The sequence below is a fragment of the Pseudopipra pipra genome, chromosome 11, assembly GCF_036250125.1.
Source record: "Pseudopipra pipra isolate bDixPip1 chromosome 11, bDixPip1.hap1, whole genome shotgun sequence".
In the NCBI taxonomy this organism is placed as follows: Eukaryota; Metazoa; Chordata; class Aves; order Passeriformes; family Pipridae; genus Pseudopipra; species Pseudopipra pipra.
This window is the reverse complement of record NC_087559.1, coordinates 19,071,058-19,092,862: the sequence shown is the minus strand read 5'-3', so window position 1 is coordinate 19,092,862 and position 21,805 is coordinate 19,071,058. Positions and strand designations below refer to the sequence as shown.

Below are 21,805 nucleotides of genomic sequence, written 5' to 3'. Positions count from 1 at the left end.
ATTGGGTTTTTCTAAGAGTGGATAATTTGCTCTTTTCCAGGATTTCCAACTTGAAATTCAGTTCTGTCTTCAAAGACTGTGTTTGCTCTGAGAGCAGCATGAAGGGGAGGGAGGGAAGGTGTGTTTGTGCAGATTTTTATAACCTTTTTGCTGAGAACCTCTGCCCTGTCCTGGCAGCTCTGTGCTGCTCTGCATGAACAGTCCTGGCTGGGAGATGTCACTGCTGGGTTTTGTTGCTCAGCATTTTGATAAAAGCACGTGTATAAACTTCAGAGAGCACTGTCACAGGAGTCACTGCAGTAACTGGGATTTCACTTTGATCGCCCAATTTAGAAAGAAATGCTTAGCCCTGTTAACACTGCATATCAAATGGGTTCTTGCATCCTTTATTCTCCTCCTTGCACACTGAGCAAGTGCATCAAAGGCACAGACTTCCTTTGATTAAGCTGGGGCAGAGTCCTTCCCTCTCAAATTGACAGTTGTTTTGGTACCAGTCTTCCTCTGGAGATGTCATGGGTTGAGAATGTGACTTTTTCCCACATTATGTCATTTTAACCTTGCTTGAACGAAACAGTGGGAACTGTTCTGTTTAACCTTATTCAAATTAAAGGCTGCCTATAATTAATCTTCCATTATTTTCCAGTGTAAAGTCTTCTGAAAGTAAAGCATATGCCCTATTACCATTTCCTAAGCACCCACCCCCTATGTTGTGATATTCTCTTTGTCCTCAGCACAGCAACACTGCACAACATTCTGTGTTTTGGGCAGTAGTTTTGTTCCCATCTCCCAGTGTGACCAGAACACTGTGTCTTTGTCTGGGAGGACAATGCAGGAACAATCCCAACTTGCCCCTGCCCTGCTTTTGTGCAAAATTGTTTTAGGAAGACCATCAGTATCAGTATCTGTGTGATGTACCAGGTATTGCTGCCACCTTTATTCCAGGCTGGCTAAATCTTTGTGGAAAAAGATTTCCTTACAACATTTTTTCTTCCAGTGGATTTCTTCCCAAGGGAGAGTATCAGAGAGGAAGATGGGGAAGAATTTTATAGATGCTGGAAGTGGCTGAATTTTAACATTTGCTGGGAAAAGGAGAAGGGAATATTCTTTGAATAGTTTAAGTTGCCCTGACTGTAAAAATAGATTTCAGACTCATTAACTACAAATTAAACAATTTTCTGAAGTTTAAAAAGTCCAAAGTAAAACAGTCATAAAGGAGACATTAAAGAAATTCTCATATTATGTCAGCTAAACCTGTGGGTTTTTCTTAGTGTTAAATAGTTATTGAGGAAAATGTGACATGTAGTCGACTTCAGTAGGTCAAACAAGCCTATTCTGGAGCTGTAATTAAACAGAGTTCAGGCTATTATTTTTAAGTAAAATGAGAGATAATAGAATTCTTCTTGTTAGTGAATGTTCTCGTGAACCTGTTGAGCAAATTGGCCTTTGAATGATCCATAAAATGGGATGTACCAATTCATATGGACCCACCCAGTGTCCTGTCAAGCTATTAGTATTTCCTAGTAAGGCTACTCTTCTTCATTTTGCTCACAAAGTTCCTGTCTCCATCAACAAGGTAAGTTTGCTCTCAAAGAACCACTCTTCTAGTTCTCAGTGCTGGAAAGAGCAAGGGTTAATGTGAAAAATTTGCTTGTGTCCATTCTAAAGAGGGAAGTATGTAAAAATTGGCATATTTTACATATGTGTATTTTGGTTGGCACAATTTCTTTCATAGCCTGCACAGTATTTACTCTGGATATTTTGAGTTGGCCTCTGTCAGCTTTCAGCTGGCATCTGAAAATATTTTGTTTCCTAATATCTAAATCTTAATGTTGGCCTTCTGGAGTGCTGGATTACCAGACCTGTTTCAAATTATGTGGATATTTAAGTGTTTGAGCTTTGCAGATATTTGTGGCAGGTTTGTCATCCTCTGTAGCAAATTGATCAACCAGCGGTTGAGTAAGTTCAGAGAACAGATGTGCAGAAAGGACAGTCAGCATTAAGAGAACAGCAAACTTCTTATTATTCTACTCCATGGATACTTTGGCACCTTAAAGGCTTAATAACCAAAACTAAAGGATAGTATCGAATGATGATTAATATTATCTGTGGGGGAGTGCATAAATCTGAGAGATGTTTGAAGCCAAATAACTTTGTTTTGAGTTATGGAGTGTTTCTAGGCAGCAGAGCTTCCCTTCAGTAAACACGGAGGGGAGAGGGCTTGGTTTGCTGTCCCTGCCTGTCTGGATGTCACCACCACCCCTGGGTGTCCCCGTGGTGCAGCAGAGCCCGAGGGCTCCCTATGAACACGGCTCTTCCCTCTTCCCTGATGGGGAAGGGATGTTTGCTGGGGGTACCCAGGAGTGCCTGAGAGGGACAGGAGGGGAGATCAGTTTGCCTTTTGCATCAGAGTTTGCCTTATTCTTTGAGCAACTGAAGATGCTGGAAAGCAGTGCTGGGAAAGGGCCCTGGGGGTCCTGGTGGTGCCAGTTGGCCCTGAGCCAGCAGTGCCCTGGCAGCCAGGAGGGCCAGCCCTGTCCTGGGGCATCAGGGAGGGGATTGTCCCGCTCTGCTCTGCCCTGGGGCAGCCTCACCTCAACATTGGGGCAGTTTGGGGGGGCACAATGGAAGGAAGGGATTGAGCCATCAGAGAGTGTCCAAAGGAGGGAAGAAGGATGGGGAAGGGCCTTGATTTGAAGCCGTGTGAGGACACTGAGGGCACTTGGTGTGTTCAGCTGGAGCAGAGGAGACTGAGGGGAGACCTCACTGCAGTTCCAACTGCCTGGGCAGGGGCAGAGGAGGGGCAGGGACTGAGCTCTGCTCTGGGGGGACCAGGGACAGCAGCCAGGGAATGGCTGGAGCTGTGTCAGGGCAGGCTCAGGTTGGATCTCAGGCAAAGGTTCTTCCCCCAGAGGCTGGTTGGGCACTGCCCAGGCTCCCCAGGGCAGTGGGCACAGCCCCAAGGCTGCCAGAGCTCCAGGAGGGTTTGGATGATCCTCTGGGGCACAGGGGGTGACTCTTGGGGATGGGCCTGTGCAGGGCCAGGGGTTGGACTGGATGACCCTTGTGGGTCCCTTCCAGCTCAGCATATTCTGGGATTCTGTAATTTTCCCACCAACTTTCATGTGGAGATGGCTTGGTTTCCAGGATCAGGACAGGGACTGGTCTCCAGGAGCTTTGGGTGCTGTTCCATCCTGTGAGCAGTGAGGCCTTTAACCCTCCCAGGAACTAATTTAGCATCAAAACCTTGTTTTGTGCACCTGATCTGTAATCCTCGTGTGATCCCACTTCTACATGTGGTGTGCACAGGGAATCCTGGAATGAGTACAGCCACTGTCTTGGCACCATGAAATTCCAGAGCTCCACAATGCAGGAATGGCTACCATGAAGTTTTTGTGTGTAGCCATTGAAATATTTCACCCTGAAGCCATGAAAGACTCATTGAAAACAGTTTTCTTACTGCAAAGTTACAATTCCTGTGTTCCACCTAAGTAGGTGGATACGCTGTTTTTCTGGGCAAGTGAAATATTTTCAGGAATGTTCCTGGCATATCACCATGAGGGTTTCAGTAAGTAAATAAATAACAGTACTTCAATATATGTATTTAAGATATGTACTTTTAATATCTATTTTAAATATGTATTTCATATATTTATAAATTTATAGTGTATTATTATGTCATTACTGTATCATTTTATTTATATATTTATAAATATTTGTTTAAATTTATGTATATGTTTTACATATTAATGTTTACTAATTATTTTTATTTATTTTTATTTATAATTATTTATATTATATGTATATATAAAATATATATTTAATATAAGTAGTTCAATATATGTGAAGGTTAAAGATTTATATAGGTAGACAAGTCAATTTACCTGCTGTCCCCAACTTTTGAAATCAGTCCACCAGTAACTCCAGCACTGGCTTCCTGCTGGGGTTATTTCATACAAAGTTCTCCCTCCTCAGTGGATTGTTTTCCTTCAGCCTCAGAGCTTCAGGATTTGGCAAGAAAACCAGCCCTAAAAAAGGGGGTGGTGGACTGGAGTGTTTTCACTTTGCCCTTTTTTTAGTGGCTGGTTTTGAAAGCCTTGTCAGAGGCTTCACATGCTGTGCCAGAGCTGAACTCTGATTATAGAAATTCTCTGAAAAGCCCTCACAGCTCCAGTGCTGAAGCTGCAGCACATCCAAAAATCCCTACTCCTGTCAGGCCTGGGAATTCTGAGTCAAAGGTTTTGGAAAATGCCTTTCTGAAAGAACTAGTTCTATATCCTGGGTGAGCGTGAGATGAAGCTTAATTTTCTTTGTTGTTTTCCTCTGGAAGACAAGGGAAATGAGGAACGTATGGAGAGCGTGGGGCTTTTCATTTGCAAAAGTCCTAATTAGCATTTTCTCTGCGTGCAGGGTGGGATAATCGGGGTTGGATGCTGTCAGGAAATCCATGGGTACATGGCTTCTGGGCACTGAAAGCCCACTGTTTAGAAAGAAATAATTAAGGTGATAAATAGTTGGGTTTTTTTTCTGGAAAGGATATGATGGTGAGAAAGAAATTGCTTTGTAATGTGAGCAGACAAAGGATAAGTTTTCTGAAAAGTCTCATTTCAGGATCAAGTGTCCCTTGAGCTTAGTTGTCTCTGGCTGACTTTCCCCTTCTTCCTTGATCCTGGGAATAGCTGGGAATAGCTGTTCTTGGTTATAATCTTTTTCTCTTTCTTTTTTTCCTGCCTTTTTTAAAGGAATATCAAAACATTGAGACATAAGAATGTTCTGATAGGGAAAACTTTTTTTTTTTTTTTTTTTGGTGCAGTTTGTTCTTGGAAACAAAGGGAAAAGGATTTCATCTTGGCACCACTACAAATGGCCAAACACAGGGCAGAGGCAGTGCCAGGAGGTTTGGGCTCACCAGGAGTCAGTGGGTCTCAAGGGCCTTTCCTCAGTTCCTCTTTAGATAAAATACTCTGGAGAACAGGAGATGAAAAGCTGGGGTGGGAGATTTTGATAAGAAAATATAAATACCCTTCCCACGATGGCATCACTTGAAGATTGCCAAGCTAATGTAGCCCAAGGGAATGTGAGTTCCAGAAGAAAAATAGGCTTGAACTTGGGCAGTATTTAATATTGTTGGGGGATGATCTTCCTTCTCACCAGTCATGTTTGCTCAGGAATCCCCAGCTCTGGTGCTGGTCGGAAAGAAATCCCAGGAGTAAGTGCAGGCAGCACAGGGAATTGGGTACTTGAAAGAGAAGCTTCACAAGAAATTATCTTTTAAAAGGCCAAAGGCAATTTTTCAAAGGCAGATTTTTGATACAAGTTGCTTTTCCCATGATCTGTTAGTTCCCTGTCCTGGACAATGTGTTTTTAGGGAAATACCACACAAAGTGTGATGGGAACATTGTTGAATGTTGTCTGGGCACAACTTACTGACTTCTTCCCTTCAGGAAAGAAACTGCCAATTCTTACTCCAATGTATTTATAATTTCATTTCAATTAAACTTACACAAACCAGTTTTCTAAGAAGATGCAAGACACTTTTGTAACTGAACAGTGACAATGAGTAAAACCAGAAACCCCCTAAATATAGCTTATATAGATCCCTAAATATAGCTTATTATCCAGGCACTTGGGGAACTAGATATGTGTACGTGAAAAAGAGCCTCAGGTTAAGGTTTAGGGGTTCGGTTTTCCTTTCATATTTTTTAAACAGTGTTAAAATTCTTGTGGATTTTTTGGGGGGAGGGGATTGGAGGAGGTTTATGGCTTTTTGTTTGAATTTTTTGTTTTAGGTTTTGGTTGGTTGGTTGGTTGGTTGTTTTTTTTGGTTTATTGTTTGTTGGGTTTGTTTTAAACACCCATCTAAGTGCCAGAATCTTTGGGTTTTAATTATTTCTTCAGATTCTGCTTTTGGTATTGTTGTTGTAACTGTTGAACTCAAGTTCCTTTCTACTCTTTGACACTACTGCAAGCTGTAGCCTAAATATTTACTATTAGTGATTTTCAGAAACTAAACAGCATAAGAAATAGCCAGATTATAGTTTGTGGAAAAGCAAACTTACCAGCAAACTGGACACAAGCATTGGTCAGTCCCCACTAGGCCATTTCTTATTTAACACCAGGAAAAAAACTTTTTTAAAAATGATAAATTGCTACTGAAGTTCTCTTGTGCCCGTGATGTTTCCTGCAACACATCAGTTCTGTGCCATTCACTGTGGGACTGGAGAAGAGGAGGGATGGGCTCCAACCTCTTCTGTGTGACCAGGGACAGCACCCAGGGAATGGCTGGAGCTGTGTCAGGGCAGGCTCAGGTTGGATCTCAGCAAAAGGTTCTTCCCCCAGAGGTTGGTTGGGCACTGCCCAGGTTCCCCAGGGCAGTGGGCACAGCCCCAAGGCTGCCAGAGCTCCAGGAGGGTTTGGACAACGCTTTCAGGGACAGGGTGGGATTGTTGGGGTGTCTGTGCAGGGCCAGGAGTTGGACTGGATGATCCTTGTGGGTCCCTCCCAGCTCAGGGGATTCATAGAATCATGGGATGGTTTGGGTTGGAGGGGACCTTAAAGCTCATCTCATTCCACCCCTGCCATGGGCAGGGACACCTTCCACCAGCCCAGGTTGCTCCAAGCCCTGTCCAACCTGGCCTTGGACACTTCCAGGGATGGGGCAGCCACAGCTTCTCTGGGTAACCTGTGCCAGGGCCTCCCCACCCTCACAGGGAAGGATTTCTTCCTAATCTCTACTCTAAACGTGCCCTTTGTGATTCTGTTCTCTGATTCTCACTCCTGAACAGTACATGTGCACGTTGGGATGGAGAGGAAAGAATAAAGGGGGGGTGGGGGGAGAGGTGGTAGAATTGGGCCATGATAAAAGACAGACATTTTTAAAAATTTGGGCTCGTGTCTTCTCAGAACAAAAGCAGCCCCCTTTTATCGTGCCTAGCAGAGGTTTAAATAGCAGATGCTGCTCATTTTGACAGCTCCCCCCTCCAGCAGCTCCCAGCCCGCAGCACGGGGATGGCTCCGGCGGCGGGGGGGCTGTGCCTGCCCGGGATCCCCCGGGATGCTCCACCGGGATCTCCCGGAAGGGCTGTCCGTTGCCGCCGGCTGGCTGGCTGTCCGTCCGTCTGTCCCTCTGTCCTCGCTGTCTGTCTGGCTGTCCGTCCATCCGTCCGTCTGTCCCCGGTGGTCCCCCCTGCGCCCGCGACTCGGGGGTTGGTTTATCCTTCCCCCTCAGCTCCCTGGAAAAGCGCGTTGGGAACAAGATAAGCACAATCTGGTGTGCGAGCGGGAGGGTCTGAGCTCCTGCCCGTCTTCCTTTTTTTTTTTTTTTCCTTTTTTTTCTGTTTTTTTTCCCCTCCTCGTTACAAGAAACCCCCAGTTCCCGAGGTGCCGCAGACAATGGAGCCGATGCGCTGGTACAGGAGGAGCTGATTAACAGGGGAAAAAAAGGAAAAGGGCAAAGACTTGCAGCCCCATGTGCTGGGAGCACAGCTCTGCTGTGGGTACCGGGCAGCGGTGCCAGAGCCCAGCGAGCTGATCGCCTGCGTTTGCCGAACTTCTGGGAGCTCTAAGGATGCTTTCCAAAGCTCCGTCAAAGCCCGGAGCTGGAATATATCCACGTTGTTTGTCCAGAGGGCTCTTAGAATGGCCTAAAATAGCCAAAAGGAGAAGTGGGATTTCTGTGTAAGAGCAGTTATCCCGGTAGGATTGGGGACTCGAGGGCAGATAAACCGCGAGCAGGATCAAAGAGCGCCCATGAATTTGTCTCCTTTGTGCGGCTGCCTCTTTGTATGAGCGGGGGGCACTGGGAGCTGCAGGTGCTGAGCCATGTGCGGGGCTGCCTGGTGGCACCGGCGGCGATTCCACACACACACACTTCAGCAATAAGGAGAGGAGTGTGTTGGACTCGATTTGAGTCATTCAAATCGTAACAAAAAAGTCTTGTGTTGCTAAAACCTCGCTGCAGAGCACGGGCGCTGCAGCAGAAGGGTTTGAAAATGCTGAAGTTGAAGGCCTTCTGCTTGGATTACTGGCAGTTTTTATGTCTCCAGCCTCTTCATGGTTTCTATAAAAGGTAAGAAAACATTAACTCTGAAATGCTTCTCGGCACATGATGCCACCAGTGCTTTCCCTTGCTGTTCTGCTCCCTTGCTGAAAGGCAGGGGAGAAGGGAGTGGTAGGGAATTAACGAGAACTTGTGACAAAGATTGTAAAGCTGCTTTTTTTATTGCATTAATTATCAGCCACTGTTGTCTCTGTGCATGCAGATGTGAAGGTGCTGTTTGGTTTTAACATCTACTTTAGATCATCTCAGCTAAGACTCAGTACTTTCTCTGCCCTGATATTTTATCCTTAGGCACAGCAATGTGTAGTGTACAGACTGTAAACAGCACTGGGAGATTAATTGAAATGTCATGGAAATTTATGTAATGCAGAGAGGATCCTTTTTTTCCCCGAGATATTTAGTAATATAATAGTTCATCGTTCATCTCCCTCCCGGCACAAAGTGCACATCAGAGTCACTCAGAGCAATGGGCACTTCACTTAGGCAGGTCTGACACACAGCTCAGATGATTGATGGTGAATGGTGATGGGAAAGAATAGGTCTGGGTGTCAGATGCATTGAGCTTTGCCTATTTAATGGAACAGCAAAATAAGCAATTCCATTTAACATGTCCCTGAACTTACTCTGATGCTTTTTAATCTAAACTTGGGGTTTCTTGCTCTTGATTTCCACTACTAAGCAGAGGGAATTAGATGGGTTTGAATTTTCTGGGGGGAAAGTGGGGGATCCCTTCATTGTTAACAAACCCCGTGCGATTCTTTAAAATAGGATTCCGTTCTTGTTCTGTACACTTTCTGCTCTGGCTACCTATTGTCAGCCTACAGAAAGTGCTTTGTACTAAATGCTAATTGCAGTTGAATTTTTCATGCAGTGACTGAAGGCTGGAAAAGGGAACTGTTCCAATCTTTTTCAAGGTTTCAGGGGTACCCTGCACTTTCTGGCATTGAGTAATATAGGACCCTCATCTGTGACCATTGGCTTGTGAAGTTTCAAAAGATAGCTTTATTCTCCTCTTCTTGAAGCTTTTCACAGATTCCATTTCCAAGCCAAAAAATTTCCAACCTAGTCCCAGCCCATTGTGATGTTTTCCTTGCTGGGAAACCATCTAAAATAATAGAAATGTGGCCAGACTGTTTTGACACAAATAAATACAACTAAACCCGAGCTTTATGTCTTGGATTCCTGGCAAAATCCCAGCTTTGTGGCAAATGAATTACTCTAGAGTTATTCTACATCTCCTAATGGAAGCTTCTGCAATAGCTCAGCACTGTCCATTTATTTTCTTCCAGATAGTTAATTTATTTGCCATCAAAACCTGGATGTACTTGAGCCCTGCTCCTGCAGTGTGTTTGCATGAACAGAAGCAAAAACAGGCCTTAAGCACTTAAATATCAGATATTGAAGCACTTTGCAGTCATCTTTTTGTGAAAAAGGAAAATTGAAGGAAAGTTGCGACTTTCTCATGTGTGAAACAAAATAATTAAAGCACAGTGACAAACAAGCATGAAAAGCAGGTGCTCCAGAATAACAAAACTTAAATGCAAGGAAGTTCATATGAAAAAGAAAGAACAAAACTTACTCTCAATTACTTTTTATTAGTAACTGTAGATTGTTTAAAACACTCTTGGAAAAGAGCCCAGGGGCTGTGGGGAGGTTTTGTGTGTGCCCTGTGTATATATTTCATATTTTTGTGTGTGAAATGAGATAACCAAAACAGGACTTGAGGAACATTTCCATTAGGTCAGTCTTGCCACATGAATTTTTAGTGTTATCATGAGAGTTACTACTCTGTTACAGCTCCATGGGGTGGGGGAAGATGTGTCAGAGAACGTGGGCAGGAGCAAACTTCAGACAGCTCTGTGTGACATTCCCTGGTGACCAACCATGGCTGCAGGTGAAGAGGGGCAATAAGGAGTTGTGGGGTACCAGCACTGACCCTCTGAGCCCCCCCCCCGTGTTCAGGTGGTGCTGTGACTGCAGGAGACCCCAGAGCAGACCCAGGGACAGACAGACCCTGTGGAATAGCTGCCCAGCTCCCACTGAAGCCACATGGGGTGACTCAGACACTCCTTGTTGGCCACGAGTGCTCTGCTCATCACCCCTCGTGCCCTCAATGTCCTGGCAGGGCTTGGCAAGCCCTGTGTGACATGAAATGGGACTGTTCTCTTTCCTTTTGTGGACTGTCTGACTTTTAGTTTCAGTTGCAGTCAGTGCTCAGAACTGTGGTGAGTGTTTCTTGTTGCTTCAGCAGCTCTGTGACATTCTGCTCCTTGTTGGGACATCCAGCTGTGTTTGTCAGCTTTTGTTACTCAGGGAGTTCTTGTGGGTTCATGTCCAGACAAGGGAACGGAGCTGGGAAGGGGCTGGAGCAGCAGGAGAACTGAGGGAGCTGGGGGGGCTCAGCCTGGAGAAAAGGAGGCTCAGGGGGAACCTTCTGGCTCTGCAACCCCCTGACAGGAGGGGGGAGCCAGGGGGGGTCGGGCTCTGCTCCCAGGGAACAAGGGACAGGAGGAGAGGGAACAGCCTCAAGTGTTCAAAACCCACATAGATGTGGCACTTGGGGACATAGTTTAGTGGTGGCCTTGGCAGTGCTGGGTTAATGGTTGGACTCAGTAATCTCAGAAGACTCTTCCAGCCTGAGTGATTCTATGTCTGTTGCTTGACCTGGACAGCTCTGATTTATATATAATTTTATTTTGCACTGGGACATCTATAGAGTTGTGTGGATATGTCTATATTTGTATAATTTTTATCTTGCACTGGGAGACACTTCCATGGAACTGTGTGTCTATACTGAAATCCACGGACTTCAAGAGAAGTGTGTGCAGGGTGTGCTGGGTGTTGCAACTTCTCTTGCATGTCACATCCACCCTGAACACAGGGAGTGGTGGGATAGGGCTGGCACAGTTAGAAAAGGGGCCTCTTCCTCAAACCCTTGAGAACAAGACTACACTGCGAGGCTCAGGTGGGCTGTGGTGGTGGGCTGGCCCTGCTCCCAGAGCTGTGGAGCTGGGAGCAGGATGGAGGGCAAGGAAAATGAGCCAGTCCCTCTCCCTGGCTGTAGCTGCAGTGCCAGAAAACAGGGAGTCTGGGTGATGGGACAAAGTAAAACCAGGACAGTTTTTCAAATGTGTTTATGTATACAAGGTAAAAATCCAACCCCAGAGTGACAAGCTGGGCATATGGCATTCCTCAGGAGAAGCCCAGGTGAGGGCAGACACCCAGCCTAGAGAGAGAGATTCTCTAGAGTTTGTTCTCTCAGCACAGCAAGGGAGAGGGGGAAATAGGACAAAATACACCAACTGCACTTTTAGTCCATTCTTTGAATTTGGCAGCATCTTCAGTAGCCAGGACTTTGCCTGTCCCATGTATATTCATTAAACAAAGTCACTGCAAGGTGATGCTGCTCATGCCTCCAGGAGTGTGCACAGAAACCAACAGCCTGATTTATCCAAGTTGCAGCAAATTGCATAAAGCAAACCGGGGGGACTGGGGTAGAAACCTGCTCTGAAAAATGTTTGGTAATGCACTGCTTTATGAAGATGAGGTTTCAGAGCTCTGTTGTCATTAACCCCGAGGGCATTTTGGTCAGTGCTGTAGAACCCTCACTTAAGGGCTGGTTTGGGTATCCTCTGAATGCAGGCACTGAAAGTGCTGGGATGTGCTTCTGTGACAGATTAAAGTGTGATATGAGCAAATCACTGTCGGCTTTCTGTGGGGTTGGGAGGATGAATGTCTCGTGCTTTACTTCAAGGATTATTATAAAACCATGTGGCTTCAGGTTTAGCATGTGAAAGTGAGGATTTTCCTTAGCCAGGGGGTAAAGCTTCGTGCTGTGCTGCTGCCAGCTGGTGTGTAATAGCCCAAGCAAGAAATTGTTACCATTAGCATTGCATTAAAGACCAAGCAGAAGGTGAGGAAATGTGTGACTGGCACTGAGGGCCGCTGGCATCTGGAGATTTTTCCTCCCCGAATGTCTTCTCTCATCTTGTTAAAGTAAAAGTATTTTAAAAAACATAAAGAAAATGCCAAGTTCACAAAGGCCACCTTATTGCTGGAATCCTTTGCTTGACAAGCACAGCAGTTTTCAAATTATTTCTTCTCACTCGCAGTTTTCCTTTTGGCCTGTATAAATGAGGCACAAGTCCCTTGCAGAACAATTAGGGCCATTTCTAATGAGCATCTGATTGCAGCCAGCATCTGATGGAACAGGCAGAGGGAGAGATGACTGGTTTTTTGAAGCGGGGATTAGTTGAAATTGTTTCTGCCACCCTTCAGCTGGGACTCACAATTCCAACACTGTGATTCAGGATAGGTTGAATCATGTGCTTAAGCCCATCTCTGGGCAAAATAGGTCTGTCTTTTGGTACATGATTCATTCCCATGAGGATGTTTCAGTGCTGATTATAAATGAAGATGCTTTGATGAATTGGCTTGGTAGGAGCAGCTTATTGCTGCCATACTGGAATGTCACAGGGTATCTGAGTGTCAGAAGCTACTTAAAGCCACTCTGATATTGCACTCTGCAGGGCAGCTGCAGCTCATCCTCTTTCCCACTCTTATCCTAGAAAAATTTGTAGCATTTGAAACCATTAAAGGAATTGCCTGCCTTAATTTAGATGCTGTTTCAAAGACAGCACATGGGCTTTAGATGATCTATGTCAGGGTTGTCCTCTAGGTTAACTCTTTGTTAAAAAGAATGTGCTTTGAAAGTCTTTGTTCCTCATTTCTGGTGTTAACAGCGTGGCCTCTGCTGTGGGGTTATGTGAGGTGGGTTCAGATGAGGTGGATAACAGGCAGTGCTGCATTTTAAGGGAAATGCAGCATTAAAAAAGCTGCAAAGAACTCAACGGTCGCTCGTTCCTACATAACTAATTCCTTATTTAAAAACAGATTTAATAAGGGGGGCAAAGTTCTATACATTACTATAATCCTATATTCCTGGAGGCAGTGGCTGTATACTGGTTACAAACCTCAGTAACAGCAAGTGGTGGGGGGGAAAATCCTTAAGTTCACATTTATGAGAACAGGGAGCTTCTTGTGCCACTTATGGACAGTGATGTCAGTGGGTTTGTGTTTCTTGCTGTCAGTTAAGGATGAGCTCCTTTGCAGTATCTTAAGAGCAAAGTGGGTGGGAGAAGTTACTGGAGCTTCGCCTTGAACTTGCATTGAGAGTTCACCATATATGTTGTTAGAAACAAATAGTTTGCTTTCACTTGACAGTGACTTCATCCAGAGCAGGGCTGAGTCATGGCCTGGAGGACAGATCTCTCTCCAGAGGATCCTCTTGGCAATGTTTATGCAACTGCAGAGCAGCTGAGAGCTTCCCCCACCTCCCAAATCCCCCGCCCTCTGGAAGCACAGCCTGCAAACAGCACAGATTGCAGTATTCCCACAGTCAGCAGAAAAATGATTAAGAGGAAACCCTCAAATAAATACACAAAGTAGCAAAATGCCTTAAAAGCCATCAGAGGATTTGTCTGCACTCAGGAACTGATTCCAAGTTGAGAAATTTAAATGAAAATACATGAAATACCTGCTAATCTGGTGGAAGCCTTCCTTGGAACGTCATTAGTTGTTCTCTGGATCTAAAAGAGTCTTGGTGCAGGTGTTCAAAGTGCATTGTGCAAAATGCCTTGAATTCACAGTTCTGGTTTGTCTCAACTTCCCAGGCTGTTCTTCCTCCCAGCCTGGGATCCCCTCCTCCCATCTGATGGGATCTCTTGACTTTCCATGCCCTGGTTAACTGAGCTGTGCTGTGGGATGGGGCATGGCTGAGCCCAAACCCTGCACAGATCTATGGGGCTGCCTGATGCCTCTCCCCTTACCAGTGCTGGAACTGGGTTAAACTGGGTTCCACACCAGAGACAGTTCTTTGTGTATGCCTGCCTCTCCCTGCCTCTCCCCTGCAGGCTCCAGTACATCCATTCCCCAGGCTTCCTGAAACTTTCCTTTTCTCCCCCCCTTCCCTCTCACCCAGGAACCATCTGTGAGCCCTCAGGTTCTCCCTTCTCTGCACTGGTACAGATTTTAACCTTCCACAAACAGCTCTGAAGTCTGATGGGTTTGTGAGGATCTGGGAACCTGTGCTGGGGCTGTGGCTGGGGGTTCCTGCCCTTTAGCTGCCTCCCTGGAGCACAGAGGGTTTGCCAGGCTCTTCTTTCCCCCTCCAGTGTCTCCTGTATTTAGATGCAGTGGATGGGCAGCCCCTGGAGCAGTCCCAGTTTAATTGTGCCTCTGGCTCAGTGCCCTGCAGAGGGGAATTGGAAGCTTTCTGAGTTTCCTTTGATAGTCGTCCAAGACTGAGTCACAGAAAAGGGAGTCTGGGAGCACAGTGGTGGCCTGGAGACATCCAAGGAGAAGCTGCAGCTGGAAGGGTCCTGGAGGGGCCTCTGTGAAGGATCCTAAACTCTCCAGCATGCTGGGGATGAGGGGGATGCCCTTTATCAAAATGCCAGGTTCAGGCTGGGTTTGTTGAGCAGAAGGAGTGGTGTGTGCTTGTCACTGCTGTCAACTCCCAGGAAACAGCGTGGTTTGCATATTCTGGTCGTGAAAAATCAGAAAAGGAAGTTAAAAGGGAAGGAAAGAGAATACAGTGAAGGCTGAGGAAAAAAATACGTGGTGAAGATATTTTATTTAAACCCCTTCTCTAAGTCAAAATGTTGGTGTGTTGCAAGTTGAAGGTTTAAAGGTGCTGTAAGTTGTCCAAAGAGCCAGAATGCTTTTCAAGCTAAAAATTTAAACTCCATCTATTTGTAAGACTCCTTTCAATCCTTAATTGGTAATAGCTATTGTATAAGGGGAATGCTACCTAAGTTAAAAATAGGTCTGGGACTGCAGTGACAACCCAAAGCAGGCAAGCTCCAACAGTCACATTTTCCTTTTGTCAAATGACTATAAGAATAATGTACATCAGAACAAAAATTATGTTAAAATCTGGTTTGTGACCATTTCATCCCGGTAAAAACTTCAGCAAAATAGGCAAATTTTATTCTTCACCCTTGAAGGCTGCAGCAGGCCCTTTTCCCTATGGCAGGAATGTTACACTGACCTGATTTAGGCTGAGCCTAAGGCACAGTTAGAGCACTCAGGCTATCTTAGCTGCAGACATGCCACTGTAAAGCACCATTCAGAGCAGGGGCTTTATCCAAAACCAAATCAGATAACGTGTCCTGGGTGCTGCTTTTCTCTGAACCACCTCATCCTACCTCTGGTGACACTCTGGGCTCCTCTCCTCTCTGAACCCTCTGCTTATCATCCTGCAGGCTCTGCTGCCAAATAGGAATGAATCTCCAGAGGGGGGAGAGTAATAGAGTGTGAGGCTCCAAATTAAGCGCTGCCTTTCTATTAATATCATTTAAAAGTAACACACCACCTACAGCTCGTAAAGGAACCTCAGCTGTAGCATTTTTAAATACTCAGAGTGATTTATGTCCCTCATAATATCTTTGCCTGCAGCAGCTTTGTTTCCAGTGTAAAAAATAGAAAATAGATTAAAAGCCTCCAGTTCCTCCAGAAATGGCCTCAAGTTGTGCCAGGAGAGGTTTAGGTTGGATATTAGGAAAAATTCCTTCACTGAAAGGGTTGTCCAGCCCTGGCACAGCTGCCCAGGGCAGTGGTGGGGTCACCAGCCCTGGAGGGATTTAAAAGCCGTGTGGATGTGGGATAACCTTGGGGGCATGGGTTAGTGGTGGCCTTGGCAGTGCTGGACTTGGTGATATCAGAGGGCTTTTCCAACCTCAATGATTCTGTGATTCTATGATTCTTTTCTGCCATTACCTCCCTGCCTTCCCTCCAACATTTTTTTTAAGGATTTTAAGCTCTCCATCAGTGTAGTTGCTCTGGGTTCTCTTAGCAATCAAAAACATTGGGAGAATCCTATTGTTGTTACTCAAATGGGTGGTATGTGCTTGGCAGTGGCCAAGTTGAGGGCTCTGACAAACTTCTGCTGAATTTTTCCCAGGGTTTTTGTGCTATTGATTCTTCCAATGGTTTTTCCTGCCCTGCAGCTGCTCCCTGCTCCTGTGCACAGCCAGCAGAACAAAACCTGTGTGTGTGTGTGTGTGAGGCATTTCAGGCTGCCTTGGTGCAGCCTCACAAACTCACCTGCATAAGCAGTTGCAGCCAAAGCTCTCCTGCAGCTGAGCAGGCTCTGAATCCCTTCTGCTTACTGAACTTCAGGCAGGGCCAGCTCGGAGGGCACCCACCTTCAGCTACCTCCACTGTGTGCTCAGCTCCCGGGAGCAATTGGAGCCTGCCCGTGTAACAACCACCTTGGATTAGGGATTGTGCCTGTTTGGATTAAAGATTGCCTCCTAAAAGAGGTGCAGAATGTTTTGCAAAGTTGAGAGTCACTTCCCCTGTTTTACAGGCAGTAAAATGCAAGAGCAAAAGATCTGGTGTGTCCACTTGATGTAGAAATGTGGAAATAAACGGGGGAAACTTCAGGACAAAGTGACCTTCTGATGCAGGGGCAGCACCTCATGACTGAGCCTATTAATGCATCCAACAAAAATAAAAATCCACTCAGTGTCACAGAATCTCAGAATGGTTTGGGTTGGAAGGGACCTTAAAGCCCATCCAGTGCCACCCCCTGCCATGGGCAGGGACACCTTCCACCAGCCCAGGTTGCTCCAAGCCCTGTCCAACCTGGCCTTGGGCACTTCCAGGGTTGGGGCAGCCACAGCTTCTCTGGGCAACCTGTGCCAGGGCCTCCCCACCCTCAGTGTCACCTTCCTGGTGTCCTGGGGAGACATACTGATGCTGAACTGGGAAAAACCAGTGTGCTGAAGTGGGAAGCAAGTTTGGAAAGAGGCAGAATTTCTCCTTGCACCTTGGCAGGACTAAGAGTTTGTGGTACATGACCCACGAGCAGGGCACTGTCCTGGCTCCAGACACATGTGGCTATAGGTGCTTGCAAACAGGGAGTAGCTGGTGAAGGTTTCCAGGGAGTACAATGGGAGAAAAAAATCAGCAAATAAGTATTTGTGTGTGGGGAGTTGAGCACAGGCCCACGCACAGTGGGGCTGGGTGGGGGCAGTGATGTCCTGGGAATGGAATCTGTTGTTTTATTGCGAGGGGAAGAGATAACTGAAGTTTTCATCACCACACCCAGAGAGGAGGAATAACCCAGGCAGGCAGCAATGGCTCCACACAGCCCTGTACCAACCCACAGGCTCAGCATTGCCTGGGATTTGTGGGCCACACCTGAGTGTGGGAGAAGATTGTCGCTGGAATCATGACAGTAGGTTATGGTGGAGGTACAAAATGGAAAATCCCTGTTGAAGACAGACACGGCTCCAAATGGCCCCTGCAGTGCTGGGACTCCACTTGTCCCACAGGGAAAGCAAACAGGGCTTCAAAACAGTGAAATCATTTGATATGCTAATGTGTGACACAGTGATGTCACTGGGAACAAAGGGGAGCAAAGTAAACAGTGGAGACAAAAGAGATTTACTGTCTTATTGCTCCTCTAGTCCTGAATAAGGTTTTTCTAAATAGTAAAAAATAGCTGATCTGTCCATTTTCTCTTTGATATCCATTCTGTTGCCTCCTTGGTAATCTTATTCTGGAGGAGCTGTTTTCAGAGAAGGCAGCCCATCATGGGAGACAATTAGCAGCAGGTTTGATGAATCACCAGCTCTTCACATCTGGGTGTGTGCAGGAATCAGCAGCACCCGCGCCCTGGCACATTTCCCCCTGCCCTCCTGAGGCTCTGCAGGATCCTGGGGGTTCAACATTGCCCTCAAATATCATCTCAAGGAGCATTTCACAGCAATCCCTTCTTCAGATTTGCACCAGAATAAGCAGCATTTATTTACAGCTGAGATTTGATCATAAAACTGAAATACGAGTCATATTAGCTCATTATGTGATTCGCATAGTGTGCAGCATTTTCTGGATGGATATTAAATAATATATATTCCCTGCAGAATAATAATAATATAATATAATATTCCCTGCTTGCTTAGAGGAGGGATACCTTCATTTGGCCAGGTCTCTTTGGGAATCAGGGGACAAACTCAGCTCAAGGGCTGAAATAGTCTCTATAGTATTTCATAAATCTTCTCATTTTCATGGGAAATGCTGCAGCAATGATTTAAAAAACCCAAACAACACAAACCCCACAAAACACACCACCCTCTAAACCACCCTGCAGCATCTCACCTCTGCCCCATGATGCTTTCATGTTATTTTCATCCATTTGGGCACTGGCTGTGCACAGGTTTGAGAAATGTGGATGAAGACGGTGATTAAAATATTCTCTTGCACATCTCATCCCCTGAATCTATCTTTAGAGACAGATAAAAATACAATTCCTGCAGATGTTGGTACTGTCAAAATATTGCGACTGCAGGGGAATCAAGGAGTGTATAATCTCAATATATCAATTCCCCTGGAGCCTCAGATATGAGCTCAAAGAGATGGAGTTGACACAACTGAGTGTGCTGTTTGATACCTTCGTACTGCACCCAAAAGAAACAACGAGTTCTAAACCCTTTACATAATGGGTTTATTTATGCCAAATGAAATAGTTCGAGTGCACTCAGTACACACCCCAGGAAGTCTCTCTCGTAGGCACTTCATCTCTCCAGTTGGTGGGTGAAGGTGCTGGACAGGGATCAGCTGCTCTGCCTCAACTGACGTAGCTTTTTCCAGCATTGAAATGTATTCCAGTGGTTAAGAACAGATGTATAAGTTTCTAATGTAATTTTCCTTCATTAAGCCTATTGATTTAAAATGTAAAATCCACTGTGGAGCTTGGTCTGACTTTTTTTTTATGAGCCGTCAAGAGCTTGCTCCAGGAACCATTATCAGAAACTCCCAAAGCAGAATATATTTCAGAATGGTGGGAGCAGTCATGAGATCCTGGATAAAATGGTCTTATAGAAAACGGAGTTATGCAACAGAAAACAGTTAATCATAAAATCATTCCATTCTGTGAAGAAACAGCGTGAACTTCGTTTCTTGCTTAATTAAGTTTTATAATATAAACATGTATCTGATGTCTTTGATCCAGAAGAGCCCCTGCTAATGGTGCTGTTGACCTCTTTGCAGAGAAGAGAGTGGGCTGAGCAAGAGCTTAGGGAGCTTTAATCTGTCAGAGCTGCAACTCTGACTTTCGGGGTGGTCTTGGAGGCACGAGGGCAGGATTTAAAACGCTCGTCCTACAGCAACAATAACAAGACTTCCCTAAGGTTGATGCCAGTGAGTGTGTGCTGGGGCTTAAATTCGAGTGAAACTTTTGGCAATAAATGCTGTGTGTTTAAACTTATCCAGCACAGCAAAAGGATTCCATATGCATAATCAATAAGTTGTTGGGTTTTTTGGTTTGTTTGGGGGTTTTATTTTTAATCAGCTGTTGCCATTTTAATATTGCTGTGATTTCCAGGCTGAGTGTCATAGCTGATATTCGCTATTGAAAGCCATGACTTCGTCTGCGCTCAAATCCAGCTTTGGAAAATGACTCATTACTTTTTTTGGCACTGAAAAGTTTATTACAGTACACAAAAAATTTTGCAAACAGCTGAGAGTTTCTCCAGCCTAAGCCATTTGATGTAGTGTGTATTTGGTGAGCATTCACAGTGCTCATAAGGGATTTTCTAGGGCAGTGTTGTTGGGCTGGGGTTTTTTTTGAAGTGAAATAAATTAGAATAACTTGGTGCAGGTGCTGCATAGGTAGGGTTTTCTTGCTTGACCACGTGGAGCAGTGCTAGACAGAGCTTTCTGAACAGCCTCTAATAATCTCTTCTGGCTTGCAAATAATGTAAACAACGAATCTTATAAATCATGAAGAAAGGAGTAACCCGAGAGTTCAGATGGGAAAGCTGCCTTCTCCCGGAGTTCATTTGAGTGGAGGTCGGAGGACTCACTTGGAAGTCTCGAATCAGTGCTTGGCTGCTGCCTGAGCTTGGACTAACTGTGCCGTGTGCTGCTGAGCTGACTCGGTCCCTGGGCTCTTTGGAACCTCTTTCACTTCGCAGACACGTCGGGGGAGGTCATGAAGGGGGATGGCAGCGCCGTGTGGAACCTGATGTGGAAATACTGCATTTCTGTCAGGACCATCAGGTACGGGGAGAAGATCTAAAACTTGGTTTCGGGGCTAAGTCTGAAAACTGCATGTGTTAGAGCTCGCCTGTCCTGCACCCTGCAGAGTTAACTCTCAGGAGGCTGAGAGGATTATTAGGGTGGATTCTTGCTTGTCATTATACTAAAGCTGTGACAAGAAAAATACAGGGTTATTGCAAAAAAATCTTCAAGCAAAGCGGAGTTTTCATGATTGCAGAGTTTTGGAAATCTTTTGGAAATCTTCTGGCTCATTTGCTCTTGGAAATACCTCTGTCTCATTTACAAGCAGGAAAAAGTAGGAATATGAAAGAAACCTTATTTTAGTGAATGAAAATTCAAGAATTCTTATTTTCCTTTAAATGCTTGCCTGTCATAACTTTCTGTTTATTATATCTCCCAAATCCATTTGTTCTTAGCACACAGCGAGCATCACTTGCTTCAGACAAAGGAGGAGGGGGGAGAAAAGAAGGTGGCTTTTAGGGCAGGATTAAACTCTGAGTTGAGCCTCCAGTGTCTCTAAGCTGGTGTGGTGCTATGACCTTACCTGTGAGAACACAGGAGGCTTAAATCCAAGGAGGGGCTGTGGGTGCTGTGCATGGCACGTTCTGGAGGTGGGTCATGTTTGACACGCTGCCTGCTCCCTGCCAAGAGCAGTTGCTGTGGATTCCAGCCGAGCTCATTCCAGGAATGGAGCTATTAAAGAGGATGTTTGGTGATGGTGTGCTCTCACGGCGATTTTATACATTTAAAAACAGTTGGCTGTTTCCAGGCGGTGGGTTCTTTGTGGGACATGGTTACAGGGGTTAAATGGTACCTTTGGTCACACCAGGTCCCTGGAGAAATCATGTAATCTCAGTAATTACTGCATTTCACACTGGGTAATTATTCTGTGCTGAGGACATAGTTTATAGAGCCTGAATTCCTGCGTGAACTTTCATTGCAACCAGAACGAGACTGTGGAAAGCTGGTTATCATCACGGTACCGAAATAAAGCCAAGAAGTCCCTTAGTTCCCAGCAGATGGTGAGTCAATATAATAGAAACTGGAAAGAATCCCCAAGAGAGGATTTGATTAAAATAAAAGTCATTTGATTTAAGATCTGTGTTTAGAACCAGGAGCAGAGGGAAAGCCCGAAACCAACCACATCGGTGCAGTCCTTACAGCCCAGATGCTCATCCCGACCTTGGTGCTGCTGGAACTGGCTGAGAAAAGTCCTCTGCAAACCCCTCAGCCTGGAGGGTGGATGTTCCTGCTAAGACTAAGCTTTAAAGGTTCCTCAGAGGCCTGGGGTGTGGTGATTTTCTGACGTTTAACATGCAAATTGTGATCTCCTGCAAACAGCCACTTCTTTATTTCGTGGGTGACCTTACTGCTGTGGAGGTTGAAAATTAGCTGAATTCCTTACAGCAGGGCTTATTTATAGAGCTGTTGGTGGTTCTCACAGCCAGCATAATGCAAAGTAACGTGCCCCTGTGTTACAGCACTTGAGGGGATTTTCAATTAATGTTTTTGGTTGTTTTCGCAGATCCTATTTTCTTTGGCAGCGATACCAATAAGTTTAAGAGTATAAAAAAAGAATTTTTCCTTTGTGGAAAAAGATTTCTACCACCTTAGGTTGCTTTTCTGACTTACTTCAGAGACCCTGAGGCTCTCCCTGTGTTTTGGGAGACTTCAGAAACA

General features: G+C 45.4%; 1 protein-coding gene across 13 annotated transcripts in view; it reads left to right on the top strand.

The window, feature by feature from the left end:
• The window catches only part of IQSEC1 (IQ motif and Sec7 domain ArfGEF 1), a 334,245-nt gene that overhangs the window by 180,992 nt on the left and 131,448 nt on the right, over nucleotides 1–21,805 (top strand). The window contains exon 1 of one of the 13 annotated variants that reach the window (XM_064668006.1): nucleotides 7,568–8,065. The exons of the other annotated variants lie outside the window; for them this stretch is intronic. Coding sequence (XP_064524076.1) covers nucleotides 7,989–8,065 — 77 coding nt within the window. The 5' untranslated portion in view covers nucleotides 7,568–7,988. Of the gene's footprint in view, nucleotides 1–7,567; nucleotides 8,066–21,805 lie in introns of those variants that run through there. 13 annotated transcript variants of the gene reach the window in all.